The sequence below is a fragment of the Panthera tigris genome, chromosome A1 (genome assembly GCF_018350195.1).
Source record: "Panthera tigris isolate Pti1 chromosome A1, P.tigris_Pti1_mat1.1, whole genome shotgun sequence".
NCBI classification, from domain to species: domain Eukaryota; kingdom Metazoa; phylum Chordata; class Mammalia; order Carnivora; family Felidae; genus Panthera; species Panthera tigris.
The window spans coordinates 94,035,885-94,058,729 of record NC_056660.1 but is presented as its reverse complement, the minus strand read 5'-3'; the positions used below and the strand labels follow the sequence as shown (position 1 = coordinate 94,058,729).

The following is a 22,845-nucleotide window of genomic DNA, read 5'->3' as shown; positions in this document are numbered from 1 at the left end:
CTAATTACTAGTTCTCGTGATGGAAGTTAACAGACCCAAGCAGTTCTTGGCTAGAAAATAACAATCTGACATACATTAAAGACTAGAACGTAGAAATTGGCAGTGACGTGGATCAGTGGAGTAAATGAGACCATTATGGATTTTCTATTCCAGGGATAAAGTAATACAGATCTAAGGACCAAACGTCGTACTCCTAGCTTCATGACACAACCCGCGATCTTGGGATAAGATAAGCCACCTGTATGCTGCAGCTTCTCAAACCCATCCAGAAAGTAATAAATTCGTGGCTGAAAAACAATGCCAAATTCTCAGTAGCATTTTTCTAATTAGTCAAGTGGGTCATCTAACTTGTGAATTCAAATTTTTTTTTCCCTCTATGGGACTCAATATAGTATTTTCACTTTGAAATTTTTTAATGGAGGCCTATAAGCATTTTCATTTTTGTACAGAAAAAGCTGTTCATCATCATTTAGATTGAAATTTCTAAAAAATACTTTACACAGTTAATTTAGGGTGTGAAAAAATGCACAGGAAATGTCAGAGAATATAGAGTTTTATGAAGCTAGGAGTCTACTGAGTCTTATTCTAATATGTTTGGGATGTCAGAAGGTTGCTATGCTGGAAAGCCATTTTATTTTGTTCAAAATATTTAATTCCAATTTTTAGAACATTTAGTGCAATTTTAGGAGACTTGTTATCTGATACTTTTTGTTGGCCACTTTTAATATGTACTTGTTAGTCAAAAACATAAAAGCAATTCTGTTAAGACTTTGGAACTGAAAACCATTATGGGGAGAGAGAAAGTACTATTTAAGTCACTATTCTAAGCCTTCACTGCTTCTCACTTTGTATGCAAAACTTTAAAGGTTCATGAAGCCTTTAGTTTTCAAAGCACAGCTTCCAAAATTCAGCAGGCAATTTTATGTTAGAATTCTAATTTGAAAGATGGAGAAAAAACTAGCTGTGAGAGTTAAATTAGATTGATTCTACCATATGATTCTCGAAATAAACTCTAAATTTTTATATAAAAGTAAACTGTCATTTCTACAAATGTAATTTGTCAGTTAAATGACGATGTTAAAAAAAAAAAAGAACAAAAAATTTACTTTCCTTTCACAATGCAGGCAGACAAAACACAACAAACATGACATCGATGAGATACTAGTAAAATACAGTAAGTCCAATAAAAGATGAAGAAACTACAAGGAGAAACTAGAATGGAAAATTGGCTACAGGGACTACATGGGTTCATTAACACAAAGAATTTTTGAGTCTGGCCTAAATAATTAATTGCCTTTGACATCATTTTGCTTTCCCTTTGTTAAAGTACATTTTTCTCAAAGTCAGCAATACCTTGTCTACCTGTCCTGTCTGGGAGATTGAAAGATAAAGGTCTGTAAGAGAGAAGAATGGAAAGAGCTAGAAAGATCAGGATGTTCGGAAAAAAAAGAAGACTGACTTTAAAAAAGTAGTGACTATATTCAGACCCATTTATCCCATTTATTCATCTTAAAAATAACATGAAATACATAAAAGCTAACAAGTCTCCCCGACTCCACCCCTCTACCCCCACCCCCAGGGAGTCCTGTATTCCTCAGGCAGATTCCTGAGTGCCTCTGACACCTTCCCCCAAACCCATCAACCTCCCAGCTTAAACCTTTTCCCAGACCCCATTGTTAGTAACCATTTTTCTGTCAAATCAGGATAGATGAAAATACATTCAGAGCATATGGTTGTTTCTACTGTCCTTAAAGATCTGGCTGATCTTCGCTTACACTGGGAACTGAGGTGGTTCACTTCCAACTGTCACTGGAAATATACTACCTTTAAGCCAAAATAATAAACTCTTCAATTTCTGACAAGGTAAAGGCACCTAGATATACCCATGTTGCATCTCAAGAGGTTTAACCTTAAATATACCTAGGCTGATTTCTAAAAGATAAATGATACTCTAAATATCACTTAAATTAATCTTAAAAATGATACCCCCCAGGTCTTTTCATCAACCACGATATTCTGGAATTTGATTCTTTCTGGGCAAGTGTTTGCTTGCATTTTAACTAAAAGTTAGTAAGAATCAGATAAAAAAAAAAAAAAGCTTATAGCGTGTCCTCAAATAATTCTGGATGATTCTATAATCATTCATATATTTGGTATAAATGCCCAGTTAAGAGAAACAGGGAAATGGAACCCATATGAAAACTTCCGACATTTCAATGTGTCTGGAATAAAGGTGGTAGTCTTCAAAACATACGTATGAAAACTACGGAAAAATTACACCAAGTCAACATTATTTTGCTGAAAATATGATCAGGACTAAATGGTCTCACTTGAATTCAAAATCCTACTTTAAAACATTAGCAGACATCACATCTAGAGATATACTTGATAAAAAACAATGTTGTGGTTTATTCCCAGATTTTCTTTTTCTCCTAATTTGTACCAGATAACAGCAGATTGTGAGAGTTAAAAGATGATCAGTGGATGAAAAATATCAGTACTTTTTTCACCAGTACTTAAAACCATTTTAAATAGAAATGGTTCTGTGAAAAGACTTTTTTGTAAGTTACAGTATTCTTATAATGATTTCCATTGAAAATGTAAATTTTGTATTTTACTGCTTTTCACAGATAAGAAAAACTGCCTCATTAACAAAGTTGTACTGGACAATCAGAAAACAAATATCCATTGTGCAATTATAATAGGTCCTTCATGACTTCTGTCAGTATTATAAATAGCAAACCAAGGCCAAAAAAAAAAAAAAAAACAAAAAAGAGGAGGACACCATCCATGAAAAGAAGTTAAATAAATACCCGGAATGTGAATATTCCAGACAAAAGGTCAATATATTTTTACAGATAATCACACAGAAATCATGAATTACCACATTTCCATTCATTTCTGACAGATTATTAATGGACTGTGTCACTGTCTCTTGGCATTTAAAATCTATATCCATACATTTTTGTAAAGCAAGTTTTAACAGATTACATAAATTTCAAGTTATCACTTAAGACTTTACAGCTCAGAGGTTATAGTAAATCTCTTACTATACTAAACAATAAGATAAACCAACTATAGTCAATAATATTCTGGCTCTTTACCTTGTCCTAAAACAAAGCTTTCTGTATTAATCTAGTTTGTTTTCCCTTTTCAAAAACCAGTATTTTAAAAATTGCCGTAGAACACATAGCCTATACATAGTTATTGAAAAGAATCATAATTTTAAGCTCTTCACCATTACAAGTATCTCTTTTGGGCAATCATAGGGATGGTAAATTGAGATAAAGAGAAATCCAGAGCTATTGGAAAACATTGGAAAATGTTCAACAAAGCTTCAACTATTTCTAATTCTCAGATGCTGGATTTATCCATCATCCTATGTTTCATTCTATTCCAATGAGCATAGCATTATTATGTTAAACTGATCCTTTAAAGTGCCAACAAGATAAAAACTCTTTAGAACTCACCTGTTGTAAATTAATGCTAGCATATTTTTAATACCTTGCTGCTTTTATAGTAATATTTACTTTAAATCAACCAAACACCTGAACTTGAACTAATAATTATAAATATACAATTTGTTTTTCTAATCTGAGTTATGACTATAAATATCAAAGTAGCAAATACAGTGTTGAATGAGATATCAAGACTATTCATCTTTCTAAACTTCCACTATTATAACAAGAAACAACCAAAATCGTGTGAACTTGAGTGGCTCAGCTACAGTACCTGTTATTGATATTCAGTACTTGAGGAAAGAATCACTAAAATTCTCAAGCAGGACTGTATACAATGCTAAAGTGCTGGTTGATTCTCATGCACCTAATCTAACAGAACAAAGTTAGGCATGTATGACTAACCAAATCTTTCTCATCTAGAATGCAGTAAAAGCCATGAAATGCATGTATCAGTGTACAAAATATGTGCCTTAGCCAACTTGTAAGTGACCTCTGAGAAGGATCCAGAATTAAGCAATTAAGGCAATGAATTTTTTTCAGTGTTCACTCAGGCTTGCTAAGCCCCAACTGAAACCATAACAAATGAAATGCTCTATTCCTCATGAGAATCCCATTTCCTCTCCTCTCCTGTCCCAGAAATAGTTCTGTGACACTAAATTTATAGTCTTTAAAAATATCAGTTCTTGGATTTCCTTGATAATTACTGAATTAGGTTTTGTAGGGCAAATCCTGATTTCATTATTTGAATATCTAATCTCTTTAATTTTCAAGCAAGAAGAATCTGAACTGTTTATTACCCAAGGCAGTTACAACTGTGACTAAAAGAGAATAGACAACACTATCAGGTGGATAATAGTCACAGAACAATGAACATACTAAGATATGTATATTCCATTTTTTATAACCTGAAGAAGTCTCTCAGCTGTCCTTAAAGGGTGATACTGAAGGACAAACGGTGAAAGCTACACATCATGCATAATTTGTGATCATGCTTTCTACCTTCATTACCTAGAGCACTTTCCATTCTTACCTCAGACTTCTCCAGTTTATTCTGGGCGTCAATTTGTGTAACGATCTCATTCATGTTGGTCTCCAACACCATCCCCCCCATCACCATTTCTGCAAGAATATTGTGAACCTAAAGGAAAAAATAATACATGGCCGTAAGGAAAACTCACTACAAAAATGTTTCATGATTCCAGTACTTTTTGTTTCAAAACTGCTGTGGCTATTTTATAAGTATGAAATGTAAAAAACAACAACAACAACAAATAATAACTCGGGGGGTGCCTGGGTGGCTCAGTCGGTTAAGCATCCAACTCTTGATTTGATTTAAAAAAAAAGAAAGAGGGGGCGCCTGGGTGGCTCAGTCAGTTAAGCGTCCGACTTCGGCTCAGGTCATGATCTCACGGTCCGCGAGTTCGAGCCCCGCGTCGGGCTCTGTGCTGACAGCTCAGAGCCTGGAGCCTGTTTCAGATTCTGTGTCTCCCTCTCTCTCTGCCCCTCCCCTGTTCATGCTCTGTGTCTCTCTGTCTCAAAAATAAATAAACATTAAAAAAAATTTTTTTCAAATAAAAAAATTTAAAAAAAGAAATAAATAAAATTGAATAATATATATTTAACCAAAAGAAGTTTTTTTTTTAATAAAATTACTTTATAATACCTTTTAGGTCCTATGCTACATACTCTGCCTGAATTATTCTTACGATAACCCTATGAGGTGTCTATACTGTTTTTATCTCTATTTTACAGATAAGGTAGTAGTTGCACATGTATGAAAGGGCATACAAGTAATAAGTGGTAGAGTCAGTATTTATACCAGTCTAATTTCAGAGTCTCCATTCTTTTTTTTTTTTTTTTTTTAAGTTTGTTTTTGACAGAGAGAGAGAGAGAGAGCAGGGGAGGGGCAGAGAGAGAGGGAGATACAGAATCTGGAGCAGGGTCCAGCCTCCGAGCTGTCAGCACACAGTCCAACACGGGGCTTGAACCCACAGACCATGAGATCATGACCTGAGCTGAAGTCGGATGCTTAACCAACTCAGTCACCCAGACGCCCCTATATTATTTCTCATTCTTTTATAAGACTGTATACAAATGTATTCATGATTTTTAAATCCTATCATTATTTACTAATTTTCCATTTTGGAAAGAGGGATACCTGATGTACAATTCTTGAAGAAAGAATTAGAGAAATCACTTTTCCTACAAACAAAACAAAACCAGAAGTCACAACTGTTTTAACTACTAGGGCTAACTATCATTACTTCTGACTGCTACCTCTTCTGCAACTAGATACCATTTATTAAAACTATGTTTTGGTGTTGCATTTAACAGTATCTAATTTAATTCTCATATTAACCTTTGTTACAGTTGAGAGAATAAACCAGCTTCCTCAAGACACATAAACTAATACGTAGCAAACAAACAATTCAAACCTAAGTCCCAATCCTTGCTTTCTTCTGTTAATGTGAAACTGATACACCAAATTAATTTTTAGCCATATTCTATGAAGATTCAATTAAGGCCAAGAAGGTGATTAGGTGATAAAATATAATGTCTCCACAACAGCTAACAGGTACTATCCAGAGGAAAAGTATTCAGAAAGAAAGGCCATGGCCAGCAAAAGATTCATTAAAACTTGTTTTAACAGTAGAATTTCCCCTCTTCTTTTTATTATTATTTTTTTAAGTTTATTTATTTTGAGAGACAGAACACAAGCAGGGGAAGGGCAGGGAGAGAGAGGGCAGAGAGAGAATCCCAAGTGGCTCCATGCTGTCAGTGCAGAGCCCGACATGGGGCTCGAACTCACCAACCGTAAGACTGTGACCTGAGCCAAAATCAAGAGTCATACGTTTAACCAAGTGAGCCACCCAGGTGCCCCTCCCTCTTCTTTTTAAAACAAATTCTCACGAGAAAGCACAAACTGTAGTGCTGATAAAAGTGTAGCAACTCCACCAACCTGACTTTGCTCAGGCTTTCTGGGGGGGCTCACCCCTACATACACTTACTCCTGCCTTTCCAGAAACATCTCAGAAGCACAAGCAGATTAGTAGAAATTGTCGATTTCGGTATTATACAAATGTCTACCAAGTTTAAAGGTATCAAAATATGAGAAGCCTGCAAATGTGGGTCATACCCAAGAAATTCTAAGAATGTATGATAATTTAATAAGGTCTAGGATGTAAATCTGTCCTCAAAGTAAAAATAACTCCTATGAAAGCAAATTCAGAAATCCAGAGAAAATAAAATAAATAAACGAGAGCCTGTGAGCTAAATCCTTAAACACGGTGTCACTTATTAGAAATATAGTAAGCGCCTAAAGAATGTATTCTAGGTGAGGAGGTACTATGTGTATAAGTCCCAGGAGATTAACCATATGGGAATGAGAAGTATTAATTGGGAGGCCAGTTCAGTATTTTCAAGGTTATGGTTTTCAAGTAAGGTATGGAGGGATCACTTAGAAACTGTCCAGTGACCGAAAACTTCCACGTTTCAAGAACTGATTGGGAGGAATTTCTGGCAGACTTAGTTAAGAGAAAGAAGATGATAAAAGCTTTAGCTTAGCTCTAACACATACAGATGACAGATTCCAGTATTTTGTCTTTAAATTTTACCTGAAACAGACTTAATGGAAATAAAAGGGTGACAATATGCTTGAAACACAACTCATCTACTGAAATCCTTTGATGTTCACCTATAATAAGAGTTCGATAGGTTTTTATCCCCTTTTCCTGAATACTTATAGGTATTTAAGTGTTTTTAAAAGTAGCAAATACCACATTAATGATGTATTTTTGCTTTTTTGTTTGGTTTTAACTATATATACCCTATCTATCCAATCGCATAGCTTCTTATGGACATAAACCAGAATTTCTAATTTCATTTTAATTTTTTTAAATCACAATACAAGGAAATTGTTAAAAGTTCAAGCTATACCGAAACTTAAGTATGAACAGTAACAGTCTCCACCACCCTCAACCTCTGTAGGTCCCTCTATCCAAAGATAATCACAGTTAATTGCATCTTATACAGGTTTCTCCCACTTCCCACAAAGTTTCCTTTGAGTCCCTTCACTTTTACAAAAGACCTATGCTCATATCTGTTTTTGTTAACTGCAAGAAATCCAAAGAGAATTTTCAACTTCTATGAAATGGTACTGATTCAGTGCTTTAAGCCACTTTGGCTTATGAAGTGGTTTATAGGAACACTACTTTTTGGATAGCAAGGGAAAACCTGTACACCCTTCTTGAAAACTTTTTATGCATATACTTGTTATGTGTGTGTAAATCTAAGTCTAATTTATACAATCATATAATATACATTATAGTTACAGTTCTGCAAGAGAATAAGGAATGGACTTAAACAGGCACTAGGGAATTAAGGATGTGAGTTAAGAAAATAATAAAAGATAATAATAAAATAATAAAAGATAATAATAAAAGATACAGATATATGTGCAAGAATGATCAAGCAACTTTGTTGGTAACAGTAAAAAGACAAAAAACCAAAACTGTAAAATGGTAAATCTATACCATTTTTTTAAAAATTGTATTCAAATTCCAGTTAGTGTAATATTAATTCCAGATGTATAATACAGTGATTCAACACTTCCAGACATCACCAGGTGCTCATCACAACACATACACTCCTTAATCCCGGTCCCCTATTTAACCCATCCCCACCCCCGCCCCTCTGGTAACCATCAGTTTGTTCTCTAGAGTTAAGAGTCTGTTTCTTGGAAATCTACCCTGTTAATGAGAGACATCTACAGATTCCTTAGTAATACAGATTATTAAATGAAAAGATGGATGGGATAGAATAATACCTATAATATGATCCCACTGAGGTATACAAGAAAATTACATGTACACACCTACTTGGATATACCCAGAAAATGCCTGGAAAGACATGCAAATACTTTTTATCCATTTACCTACTGAAGGACATCTTGGTTGCTTCCAAGTTTTGGCAATTATGAAATAAGCTGCTATACGCATATGTGTTCAGGTTTTTTTGTGGACTTAAGTTTGCAATCCCTTTGGGTAAACACCAAGGGGCATGATTGCTGGATTGTATGGTATGAACATGTTTAGTTTTCTCAGAAACCACCATGCTGTCTTCCAAAGTGGCTTTCCCATTTTGCATTCCCACCAGCAATAAATGAAGAGAGTTCTTTATCACCACTAGGTGCTGTCAGTGTTCAGGATTTGGGCCATTCTAATAACAGGTGTATAGTGGTATTTCACTGTTGTTTTAATTTTCTGCAAATATTTTTAAAGGATAGTAGTTACCTAGAGAATGGAAATGGAGGACTGAGGAAGAATAGAGACTTGTCTTTCGCTTTATAGTTTTTGTTTATTTGTTCTGAAAACTTTTAGCATGTGCATATACTAAAACAAAAACAAACAAAAGCTTGCTAAAAATAAAAGAGTGTCACATAGTAATTCAGAGAAATAATATTAAAGGTTATAGCCATGCACATATTTAGGTTAATTTAAGAGGCAGCCCAAAGGTGTTGGATATTTGTAAGTGATAAGAGAAGCGGGTCACTTTTTCCATGCGTTTAAATAGTAAAAATTCTATCTCATTGTAAGTGTCAGTGCAGAACTTGGAGACTTTTGCTTAAAACTACTTTAACTTATTTAAGATTAAATGTTCTCTAGGGGCGCTTGGGTGGCTCAGTGGGTTAAGTGTCCAACGTTGGCTCAGGTCATGATCTCATGGTTCGTGCGTTCGACCCCCGTATCGGGCTCTCTGCTGTCAGTGCAGAGGCCGCTTCAGATCCTCTGTCCCCTCTTCCTCTATCCCTCCCCCAATCATACTCTCTCAAAAATAAACAAACACTAAAAAATACATAAATAGTCTCTATATTATTCTATTATTATTTATAAAATATAATGTACATTGTGGGTATCTAATGAATGTTACCCACAAATTTTCTTCAAAATTATTTATCTCAATTATCTTAAAATTCAAAAGTTGAAGAACAAGCCATGTGTTTTTCTTTAGCAATTTTTACCACTCCATCAGTAAATCATGTTTATTAAATACTTTCTTAAGTGTTGATTTAAATCCCAGTTAATATACAGTGTAATATTAATTGCAGGTGTACAAGTTAGTGATTCAGCACTTCCACACATCACCCGGTGCTTCTCACACATTTATTAAATATTTATGTAAAGAGCTCACTGACAGCAGCATCCTGGTTTGAGGAAAGTGCACGTAATCACTGGAGACTAAAATGAAATTAAATCAAACACATTTCACTTGTAACAGTTCCCAGCCCTTCACCGGATGGAATGAAGCATATAACAAAAGATGACAAAAGGAAAGGAGGTCCAGTTATACAGATTCCTTTCTACAGACTGTCACTTGTTTGCAGAGTATCAAAGTTACTTGCTCTAACTTCTGTTACAAATGAAGTCCTCTGCACCAAGTATTTTTCACTTTGCATTAATATTTGATGATAGGGGTGGTCAAGTAAAATACAGCAGATCATTCTGTTTAATTCTTCACCTAAGAATAAAAAGGATATGTACGTATTGACGGGAGACTCTAAAGACACATGAAGTTAATAAAGCAAGGCACAGAAACACTGTGTAAGATAAAAACCAACCTGATCACTCACTAGACCAAGAGAACTATGCCTATCTTTGAAAATAGATAGGAAAAAAGTCTGGAAGCCTACCTAGCCAAACTAGGAAGAGAAATGACTGTAGGGAAACAGCGTGGGATGAGGTTGAGTGGATATGAGGAAGGGGACAAGAAAAGAAGAACTTTAATGTTTAAGCATATAGTCTTTAGTACTGTTGGGCTTCTTTGTTTCTAAAGAAAGGTAAGTATTATTCATGTAATTTTAAAATAATAAAATCGTTTGCTATACATAACACTGTAATGTTCTTTAATGGTTTTATGTCTGTCAGAGAAACAGAGACACAGGTGTCTGCTCAAAAACGACAAGCTACAGGAAGACAAGGATAAGAGCGCCGTCTTCTCATCACCCTGCAGAGGGTTAAAGGCTCAATAAATATATATATTTTTTAATGTGTTTTGCAAGGAACACCTCCTCCTTCTCTCGCTTGAGGCAAAAGGAAACTGAACAGGAGTTTTAAAAGTATGGATGGAGGGGGAGTAAAGCAGAGTTACAGGTCTACTCTAAAAACTGTAATACTATAAGACATGACTTTTTAACTATTATGACAGAATAGCCAATTAAGATGAAATGACCGATTTTAAATTATGTTAGAAAATTTCAATTTATGTACTTCTGTGGGTCATACTGTTGTTACTGATTTGATAATAAAACTTAAATACATACGTTTGCTAATAAAAATTTTAAACACTAAAGTAATCTATTAACACCTGTATTTGCAATTCTAACTGTTGTAAACAGATCACTCTTCATATTTTGGTATTTCTTCAAATCTAAGCTACAACTGATTATTTAAAAAACCATTATGTTACATACTACTGAAAAGGAAAAACACTGCCAATTAAATTATGACAAGCTGTAGAATATAACATGCATCCCAATCTCAAAAGTGTTAAAATGTGAGAGAAATCTGCAATTTTAGAGGCAACGAAATATGGTATTTTCTCAATTTATACCCATGAGGGTTGCTAAATAAAATAAAAGCTACAACGAAAAAATTTAAGTAAAAAAATGAATGTTTTGGGGGTTTACTGGTGTACTGTCAACATTAGAAAAACGTTTAATTCTGGATGTGTTCTGAAAGTAAATGCATTAGGATTTCCTGATTAACTGGATCTATGATAAAGAGATTCATTAGAAATGATTCTAAGTTAAAGAGAAAAAAAAAGCTTAGCTTCAGAGATATACCCTCTCAAAATGGATTTATCACAATTTAATTAAATCTAAAAATATTTTTTTAAGTTTTTATTTATTTTGAGAAAGGGAGGGAGAGAGAGCGCAAGTGGGGGAGGGGCAGAGAAAGAATGAGAGAGAGAATCCCAAGCAGGCTCCATGCTGTTAGTGCAGAGCCCAATGTGGGGGTTCGATCTCACAACCGTGAGATCGTGACCTCAGCCCAAGTCAAGAATCGGATGCTCAACTAACTGCATCTCTCAGGCACCCCAATTTAAAAGTTATTTTAAGGGGCTCCTGGATGGCTCAGTTGGTTAAGCGTCTGACTTCAGCTCAGGTCATGACCTTGTGGTCCATGAGTTTGAGGCCCGCATTGGGCTCTGTGCTGACAGCTCAGAGCCAGGAGCCTGCTTCGGATTCTGTGTCTCCCCCTCTCTCTGCCCCTCCCCCGCTCATGCTCTGTCTCTCCCTCTTTCCTTCAAAAAATAAATAGACATTAAAAAAAAAAAAAAAATGAAAGAAGTGACTAGGGGCGCCTGGGTAGGTCAGTTGGTTAAGTGCCTGACTTTGGCTCAGGTCATGATCTGACTGTTCCTGAGTTTGAGTTCCGAGTCAGGCTCTGTGCTGACAGCTCAGAGCCTGGAGCCTGCTTCAGCCTCTCTACCCCTCGCCCGTTCTGTCTCTGTTTCTCTCAAAAATAAACATTAAGAAAATAAATAAATAAAAATAAAAGTATTTTTAAATTTTGCTATAATTATTCTCCAACAGGCTATCTGACATACCAAAGTGTTATACAAATCAAAACTTACAGTTGATGTTATTAACCTTACGAAAGTATTTGCTGGGGCACCCGGGGGGTTCAGTAGGTTGAGTGTCCGACTCTTGATTTCAGCTCAGGTAGTGAGATTGAGTGCCACACTGGGCTCTGTGCTGAGCGTGGAGCCTGCTTGGTATTGTCTCTTTCCCTCATGTTCTACGCCTCCCCTGCTCACATGCATGTTCTCTCTCTCTCTCTCTCTCTCTCTCTCTCTCTCTCTCTCTCACACACATACACACACACACACAAAATAAACATTTAAAAAAAAATAAAGTATTTGCTAAGAAAATAATCAGTTTTATAGTCATCTGGTTAATATTATCTTGAGACTGAGTCAGTTAAGCAGATGCTGTTGCTAAACAATACTATCCTCCCCCAAACTACTGATGTCTTTCATACTATGTTATCATAATGACTTATCATTATAATGTATCAGTCTAACATATATCATGTTATAAAAGAACATTCTAAAGTATGACAATTTGGGAAATAATTCTGAAAGGAATTAGGAGTATATTTTGTTAGCCTATCAAAATTTTGGTACAATTTTCAAGACAAAAGTAGAAATGAAAAGCGTGTAACTTATTAATAATAATGAAGACATTTGTTAATTGCTGACCAATTAACAAATGGAAAGCAACAGGGATATAGTAATTCAAAGTAACAGATAAGAGTAAACCTATTTTGGTACACGATGCATGTTATACTAACACTGAATATTTCAAAATCTGAAAATTCAAAATATTCCAAGTCTGAAAAACTGGAAAGCTGTTCTACTTTCTGTTCTATATTCTGGGCTGAATATCAAGATATCCTTTTTAAAAACTGCTTATTATAAAAGTCAGAGCTGCTCATTAAAAGATCTTAAACTATTCCAACTCCCTTTTCCCCCCTTCCTGGCTTATGTTTTCTTGGCGACTTGTATTTTAATGCTACAAACTCTTTTCATATTAATTCCACAAGTACTTTAACAGTCAATGTTCTTTTACCCTCACCCACACATTTGCAACTTTCTTTGTTCTTCTTCCTTCTATAACTCACTCCTGATATCTGACACTTCCTTCTGTGTCAAGTACCTTCTTTTAGAATTTCTTTTGAGAAAGGCTTGAAGCAAACTCCCTCATTAGTTTTCTTTGACAGAGTCTTTATTTTATTTTCTTGTAAGATATTTTTGCCAGCTTTAGAATTACAGTTGGACAGCTATTTTCTCAATACATTGCCTTCTAACTTCTGTGACTGCCGTTGAGAAGTCATTTCCCAATTTAACCGCTGCTCTTGTGAAGGTAATGTTTATTTCTGGATGATTTTAAGAGCTCTTTCTCTGCTCTTCAACTGTACTATAATTAGTCTAAATGTAGATTTATTTTTATTTATTCTACTTGTGATTCTTTAACGTGTGGATTGGTATCTTTCCTCAATTTTGGCAAATTCCCATAATTTCAGATGTTGTGAAATAAATAAGAATTTATTCTTCTGAAACCGAGAATAAATGTCCATTAGACCTTTCTTGCTCTATCTTCCCTGACCTATAAACTGTCTTCCATATTTTCACTCTTTCTTAAGAAGTTTTTTATGCTGCATTTTGGACAACGTGTTCTATTTTTCCATTTACTCAGATATGTGTAATCTACCTTTATATACCCATCCACTGAAATTTTTAATTTTGAAAGTTCTGCCTCTTCTAGAAATTCTATGGAGTTGTTTTTCAATCATCTAGACTCTTTTTTGTAATACTTTATTCATTACAAATTTTATCAGAATTGACTTTCTAACAACTCGCTCAGTTGATGGGATAGGGGCTGGTGGGTCTGGGGCCAACCTTTTGGCTGGTGCTGGCAGGGAAGAGTGGAGACTGGCACGTCTGGAGTTTAGCTTTCCAACAGCCCGGCCAGGAATTTGGTTACAGAAAGGAAGAATTGAGCAAGTAAGTAAATGCATAATAAATAATGGGAATACTAAGTATGAGAATAATCGGCATAATCTTTCACTGTCAGAGTAGCAAGTTGCAAACACAGAAAAGGAGAAGGCTGGAATAACTTCTGTAGCGTTGCACTAGACTCTGAGGCATTAAGAAGAACTCAGTGATTTTTGATATACATAAATATTTAGAAATAGGTTAGGGTGCATGTGTGCGTGCACACATACCTACATCTATTTCCCTGCTTGGTTCAGAGAACCAGGAGTTACATGATGCCAAGACTGTCATTTCTAAATATCACTGTCCCCTAAAAGGAACCAGGGTTCCTTGAAGAAATAGGTGACTCAAGGGCTGGGCAGAAAACATGCTCTCTCCATAGAAAAGGCCTAGAAACAATGACCAGCCTCATAATTATGAGCACCTCCAGACTGTGGTTTCCATACACCATTTCCCACTAAAAGGAATCAGGGCTCCTACATGCAATGGCTGACAATATGTCTATAGAGGAAGAAATGAAGAAAGCGAGTCTGTAACATCTAGTTGTTGCAGAACACAAAACAGCTATCAGAGTCCATGGAGAGGAGGGAACGGCAAAAGGACCCAGAAGACGACCTGAAGGGGCTCCCATGGGTCAAGACAGGGCAATCTGAGCATCCAAAAAAGTAATATCTCCAGTGGATTAAAACAAATCAATTCTGGGGCGCCTGGGTGGCTCAGTCGGTTAAGCGTCCAACTTTGGCTCAGGTTGTGATCTCGCGGGCTGTGAGTTCGAGCCCTACGTCGGGCTCTGTGCGGACAGCTCAGAGCCTGGAGCCTGTTTCAGATTCTGTGTCTCCCTCTCTCTGCCCCTCCTCAAAAATAAATAAACGTTAGAAAAAAATAAATAAAAAAATAAAACAAATTCTGTTCAAAGTCCTACGTTACAGGGTACTTAAAAGAAAAAGAAAGAAACAAACAAACAAACAAACAATCATTTTTGGTGGGTATTAGGGAACCAAATGGTTATGAAAACTGGTCAAGAATTTGCCTGCCTTTCCTATACAAACTGTACCTCTTAAACCCATCATCTCTGTCTTTTAATTCATTTAGTTCACACTTAGTGTACTAAATATCTACTTTAAAATTTCATTTAAGTTACTTTCATTTTTCATCACAAAGTTGGTTGGTTTGATCAAATTTTACTTATATTCTCCCCCTCCTCTTTTAAACCAAAGATTCTACTGTTTATAATAATGATTATGATTTCTTTCTATTTTCTCTTAATCAAATAAATGACTTTACTATTACTTGTAAAACCTTCCTATGTGAGCGAGAAACTGTTTCAGATCAGAACGTCTTGGTGTGTGTGTGTGTGCCATCTTTAGTCTTCACATCCAGACCAATTCTGGGTAGCGGGGGGCTATCTCTACCTCAGGGTGTCTACAATGTTAGTTTATGTGGCTGACACAGAAATAAGTACTTAAAGATTCATAATAAGATACAATAAAGACAGTAAAGGAAAAGACACTAGCTTAAGGGCTGGGCATTGGGCCACATGGAAAGTGGTATACTGAGGCTAGAAAATGAGTGATCGATGTATGCAGTAGCAAAACATTTGGTAAAGCTATCACCTGTGACACTCTGAAAAGCAGATAAATTTGCCCACGAAAGCTCTTCTCTCTGACATAGAAACTGACAATACTCCGGACAGTGACAGCTTGGTTACCGTGGATCCCAGAATTAAGGTATATGGAACAAGATAAACATACTGCATGAATGAGAGGTATTCTGCTATTTCTTAAACTGTAGCATAAACTAGCCCATCCCGATTGAAAACAGAAGGGGTAATCTTTACAACTTCCCCCTTTCACTGAACCAGCTGTGGTCCAAAAGGAGGCTGAGGGCTGCGTGCAAAATTTTGTACCTGCCCCTAAGAAAAAATGAGCTGAGCTGGTTAGGAGATCCCTGGCTGGGGAAGGTCCAGGGCTGCTTAAGAGTTGAAAACAATCCTACTTTCATAGAAGGGCTCAAAACAGGACTAGCATTGTTTTAGACAGAGAAGGGAGGGATAGGAAAGGTCCTGCTATCCTGAAGCTTTTATCTCATTGCACTGAAAAAAATTAAAACAAGAGCTTAGCCCAGAAAGAACAGATCTAGTTAATTTTGGCAGGTTCTAAAATAGTGATACACTGTTGTACAAAGGTATAGGCTACACATACTATATACTGCAGGATTCCATTTGTGTTGGTCTTGTTGACGTATTTGTTGGGGCGCCTGGGTGGCTCAGTTGGTTAAAGCGGCCGACTTCGGCTCAGGTCATGATCTCACGGTTCGTGAGTTCAAGCCCCGCGTCAGGCTCTGTGCTGATGGCTCAGAGCCTGGAGCCTGTTTCGGATTCTGTGTCTCCCTCTCTCTGACCCTCCCCGTTCATGCTCTGTCTCTCTGTCTCAAAAATAAATAAACGTTAAAAAAGAAATTAAAAAAAAAAGACGTATTTGTTTCTGTACTTACTTGTACAAAACAATCTAGAACTCTAACACTCTAAAATGTTAACACTAATGTTCATTAAACAATTAGAGTGAGGTGGTTCTAATATCTAACAGCCTAAGTAAGCAAACTAAAACCTAAGCCTGTAAATGTCTCAAGGTTAAGAAATCAAAGCCTAAAGACAACCAATCACAGCAAACTCGACTTTTTCAAATAATACAACTGCTTGAGTTATAATCAGTCAGTTAATTCCCTTGCTTTGCTTCCGCCTTTTCTCTATAGAAGCCTCTCCCCTCGCTCCTGTTGGAATACTCCTAAACATCCCTGGTTTGGCACCGCCCAATTTGAATCAGTATTGTTCAAATAAACTGATAAAACTCTTTTTTTTTTTAATTTTTTTTTAACGTTTATTCATTTTTGAGACAGAGAGAGACAGAGCATGAATGGGGGAAGGTCAGAGAGAGAGGGAGACACAGAATCTGAAACAGGCTCCAGGCTCTGAGCTGTCAGCACAGAGCCCGACGCGGGGCTCGAACTCATGGACCGCGAGATCATGACCTGAGCCGGAGTCAGACGCCCAACCGACTGAGCCACCCAGGAGCCCCTGATAAAACTCTTAATATGCCTCAGCTTTTCTTTTAACATAAGGCAACCTCTGAAATTGAATGGCTTCTACTTATTTTCCACTTACCTGTATTTTCTGATTTTTCTTAAGTGAATGTATATCAAGCAATGTAAATTAGAAGTTTTAAGGGGCGCCTGGGTGGCTCAGTTGGTTGATCATCGACTTCGGCTCAGGTCATGATCTCACGATTCGTGAGTTCAAGCCCCAAGATGGGCTCTGGGCTGACAGCTCGGAGCCTGGAGCCTGCTTCGGATTCTGTGTCTCCATCTCTCTCTGCCCCTCCCCCCCTTGCGCTCTGTTTCTCTCTCTCAAAAATAAACATTAAAAAAAAGAGGAAATTTTAAAAACATTGTGTGCCATGTACGGAATCTGTAGATAAGTGGAGCTTAATTTCCCTCTTACAGATCTCTTTTATTCTCTAGTACAAACATGAGAACTTTACTCTTACTACAATGTTTCTAAGAGATTCCTCAATTTTCTTAAACTGCTAGATGTATTACACAAACTAATGATTTTGAACAGTCTTTTTTAAGCATTTTAATCATATTTAAGCATTTTAATCATGTACCAAAACATAATTTTGAATATTGCAAACCCTAATGCCTAAAAATAACAGAAGCCTTTGTAATTGTGAAAAAGTGCAAGGTACCGTAATTAGAGAAAAACTAAAAACTGACTCTTAAAAATATCAAGTTTAAGTCTTCTGCCCAAAATCAAGTCATTTAGTAAATAAGAAATATGACCAAGAAAACTGGCTAATAATAAAAGTATTCTTTGATTATTCAGAAATAATAAAATGCATTCCTTCGTTGTGCTGTATCTTGAATGTGGTAGCAGTCACATAACTATATACATCTTCTGGGACTAACTAACTGTATGCTTAAAACTGCCGAATTTTGGGGGCGCCTGGATGGCTCAGTTGGTTGAGTGTTCGACTTTGGCTCAGGTCACAATCTTGCAGTTTGTCGGTTTGAGCCCCACTTCTGGCTCTGTGCTGTCAGCATGGAACCTGGAGCCTGCTTCAGATTCTGTGTCTCCCTCTCTCTCTGCCCCTCCCCAGCTCATGCTCTGTCTCTCTCTCTCAAAAATAAATAAATGTTAAAAAGAATAAAAAAAAAATTTTAAACTGAATTTTGGTGTGTGTAAATTATACCTCGATAAAGCTGATTTTTAAAAATCACCTTTTCTGCTAAAATTTTCAGCATATTATTTCAGACTATTTTATTCAATGGGTTAATTATTCAAAACAACTTGTTACTGAGGCCTGTGTGGCTCAGTCGTGAGCTTTGGATTCTGTTTCCCCTCTCTCTGCCCCTCCCCCACTCGCACTCTGTCTCTTTCAAAAAGAAACAAACACTAAAACCAAACCAAACCAAAACAAAAAACCTTGTTACATTATATAAGCTTAATAAAGAAAAAAACCTGTGTGTGGTAAAAGTGTACTCTCTTCCTCCCAAATTCCCTATCACCAGCACCAGGTAATAAATACTGGCTACAAAGTTCAGCAATCCTTCCCTCCTCTCATGTATGGAATCTATAGGTAAGTGGAGCTTTTTAGCAGACCATGATGTCTTATCAATTCACCCTCCTGCATCCCTACTGTACTGTCTTACTTCTCTTCTTTCTGGAACTCCTCAAAAAGATTTCTAGCGGATTTCCCTGCCTTTAATCTCCCACCTACCACCAATCCAATCCAATCCAATCTTCGTAATGTAGAAAAAACTGATCTTGCCAAATCAAAACAAAACAAAAACCAATGTACATACAAGGCAACAATAAATGCCAATACATATTTTTATTAAAAAAATTAAAGTGTGTCAGAACAAAGTCCAAAATCCGTGCACTGAAGACACTTAAATTAGGCCTCTCAATCAATACCACCCCACCCCCACCCCCCACAACACACACACCAAAGGCCTGTATTTTATATCTCTGCCTCCAGAGCCATCCTCTCCACTTCGGTCAGTGAAATATCTACTAATCCTTAAAAATCCAACTTTAATGTAATCTCCTCCACTCACATCCCCCTGGGCAGAGGCAGGTGGGACAGCTGTGTTCCCATTAACACTCAACACACTACTACTTAATTAATGCCACGGTCTCCTCCTCTAGATGTGGATTCCTCTGGCCAGGGTCTGAATCTTCGGCACCAAGCTCAGTGCCTGGTTCATAGTAAACATAATTTATTAGTTATACTAAATAAATAAGGAATAAAAATAGTATTATTCACTAAATCCATTTTTACTTTGACAAATACAAAATAACATTTTTCTTAGATACAGAGCTCAGAAGATTTAACAATACAGAAAGAGTACCTTGTCTACATGGAAAATTAAATCCAGTTCACAGACATTTTCAAAACACTTGTCTAACGTTTCCACAAACACCTGAAGAAAAAGAAAAGAAAAAAAGGTTAAGAGCTCTTGAGAACTGTATAAATTCATTCAAACCTACCATCTACAAAGGAGACAATTCTTAATTGTGAACAAACACTTTTCTAAACTCCGCTATCACATTTGTTTTAAATTAAATACTGCATTAAGTGCAACAGGAATAATTACACGCTATTCCTCATAACTATGTTTCAATACATTAACATACAAAACAAAATAAACTTTACTGAAAATAACTAAAACTAGAATTCTTAGCACCATTACTTTAAAAAGCGCTGAAAAAAATAATCAAATCAGGCTCCCTATCTTCATGTGAGGAAAAAAGAAAACTTACTGGAAAGATTTATCATGATAGATGGACATAGTCCAAGTCTACCACATTTAATGCATCCAGTTGGTAATAAGCAATTAATTCAGGATAAAAGATCACTCAAAATTATCTATGGAAAAAGCAAAAAAGACTTTGGAATCAGACTTACCTGAGTTCAAGCTCTGGTTTGAATACCTTGTAGGGCCTTCCGGGGGAAAGGGTTAACGCAACAGGACTGTGAGGCTCAAAACCTACACATCCCCCAAAATGGCCTGTTTACCAGACTAGCCCTTGACTAGCTCCTGGGAACTGAGCTCTGAGCCCCTGCAAAGTTCTGATAAGTATGTTCTGGCATGCCTGAGTCCTTGGGCTGCACTGTATACCAGTCTGAATGAACAGTTTATGCTAACAATGTGATTTATGATGAACAACTCCTTACCTCTGAGGTTCTAGAGCTTAAGTAAGCAAGGTCAAGTCACAATGGTGCCACATGCCTATGTGACTGACCCCCAACAAAAATCCCGACACACAGGCTAGGAGTGACTGTCCCTGATTGCGAACACTTTACACATACCATTTCTGGGGGAATTAAAACATATCTTGTGTGACTACAGTGGGAAGGGACACATCGAAGCTTGCGCCTGGTTTTCTCCAGACATCCCCTCATGTGCTTTTCCTGTTTCTTACCACTGTACTAAACCCTAACCATGAGCACAGCAACTTTGGAGTCCTGTGAATCCTAGCAAATCAATGAGATGGTCTTGAAGACCTTAGACACAAACTTTCGAAAATTAATTTCTTAAATTCCCTTGGATAGGCTGTCACTCTGTTTCTATCTCTATTCCCACCACCCTTCTCAAAGGTTAGTGTCACAGACAGGATGACCACAAAATTTATCATACAAACTGGGGGCATGAGGAGTAAAAAGGAGCAGCTAAAATTTTATGATTATTAAGCTATAATAGAATGCAATGTTATCATAATTTCTTAACAGCCTGGAACGAAAGATATAAAGAAGGACTTACTCCCAAATGGAAACGTATGGTTACTTTATTCACAGGTGATCCTATAGGACAAGGAGTAAAATGCAAACAGCAGGCGTCTTGCTAAACTACTCATATCTCAGGCCAATTTACACAGATCTCTAACCCAAGGTTCCTTCCATCCATGCAGATGGTAAGATAGGTGAAACATTACAAACAAGGAACTGTAGGACTGTAATCAATATCTCTCAGACCAAGAGTTGGCAAACTTTCTCCACAAAGGACCACAGAATGAATATTTTAGCTTTGTGGGCCATATGGTGCAACAAAAAGCAACTATATAGATATATAAACAATGAGCATGGGGGTGCCTGGCTGGCTCAGTTGGTTAAGCGTCAGACTTCGGCTCAGGTCATGATCTCATGGCTCATGAGTTCGAGCCCCCTGTAGGGCTCTGTGCTAACAAGAGTCTGCTTCAGATTCTGTGTCTCCCTCTCTCTCTGCCCCCCCCCCCCCCCCCGCTCATACTCGTCTCTCAAAATAAATAAACATTAAAAAAAAAAAACTGTTTTAATGAGCATGGCTCTGCTCCAACAAAACTTTACAAAAAGGTGTAGCAAGCTGGACTTGACCTGCTGTAGTTTATTGGCCCCTGGCTTAGACCAAAGTCACTAGAAGTAAGAGGTCTATAAGTAACAAAGAACATGCAGTTTTACTCGACAATTTCATTTTTGAGAATGCAAATTATTCAGATGACCAACTGTGGGGGCATACAGGGGTCAGCCTCAAAGTTTCCAGTTAATTTCAATTTTTTGAGGTAGGTAGGAAACAAAGAATATCCACTCAACCTCCCAACTTTATCTTAATTTCTCCTCAAGGTCTTAGTGACATGATACCTGGAATGACTTTATTCACTCTACTTGAAATTAATTCAGATTCATTTTCCTTCTTTTTATAGCAGATTCTTGCTTATAAGCACTGAATGGGATAACGCTGCTTGAACAAAGAGTTGAACAAGCTTAACAAACTTGAACTTCCTAGAAGAATGTGAGAAGAAGAAACAAACTTTTCCCATTGATAAAGTAGAAAATATTACTTCTGAAACCGTACCTTTAAGTTGGAAATGGTCTGAATTCCAATTTATAACATCATAATTAAATAAGTTATAGTATGTAAAGCCATTTCACTTCTGCTCCCCGGCTCCAGGAAATTTTTCCTGAAGCATAACATACATACACAGAAGTACACAAATCACAACAATGTATATAACCTGATGAATTTTCACAAAGTAAACATACCTGTGTAACCAACACCCAAATCAGGTGTTGAAATATTACCTGCACTGCAGAAGCCTCTCATACTTCAGTAAGTCACCATCACCATTAAAGGTAACCACTTTCTTTCTAATACAACAGATCCGTTTTGCCTATTTCTGAACTATATTATATGAGATCACACAGTATGCAATCTTTTGTGAGTGGTGCCTTTTATTCATCAATATTTTTGTGAGATTCAACTATTACCTAATAGCTCATTCATTCTCATCTACTGTATGCCATTGCATGAAAGTATTTATCCATTTCGCTGTTGACAGTTTGGGTTGTTTCCAGTATGGAGCCATTATAGTTAGCACTGCTAGGAATATTCTTATTCGTGTCTATTACTGAATGGATGCACACATACCCACTGAGTGCACACACACAGGAGAACTGTGGGGTCACAGGGTAGCAGACGGCTTCAAACAGACTTCCAAAGCAATTCTAAAGCTGGATACCCCAAAGAGCAGTATATGAGAGTTCCCACAATCACACACCCTTGTCAGAGCGTTATGTTGTCCATCTCTTAATTTTAACCAATCTCATGGGTATGTGGCAGTAAGTCATTGTAACATCAATTTGTATTTCCCTGATAGCTGTAATGACACTGAGCGCTGTTTCATATTTATCAGCCATTTAGATATCTTTCTTTGTGATGTCTGTTCAAGATTTCTGCTCATTTTTGTATCGGTCTTTCTTGATAGTGTCTAAAAATTCTTAAATTATCCTAG

At 36.7% G+C, this 22,845-nt stretch overlaps 1 protein-coding gene across 1 annotated transcript in view; it reads right to left on the bottom strand.

Moving 5' to 3' along the window:
• Positions 1–22,845, bottom strand: part of AP3S1 (adaptor related protein complex 3 subunit sigma 1) — a 72,085-nt gene that overhangs the window by 5,117 nt on the left and 44,123 nt on the right. The window contains exons 4-5 of the mRNA XM_042982604.1: positions 19,428–19,499; positions 4,492–4,599 (exon numbers count right to left, since the gene is read on the bottom strand). Of these exons, the coding sequence (XP_042838538.1) occupies positions 4,492–4,599; positions 19,428–19,499 (180 nt within the window). The remainder of the gene's footprint in view (positions 1–4,491; positions 4,600–19,427; positions 19,500–22,845) is intronic.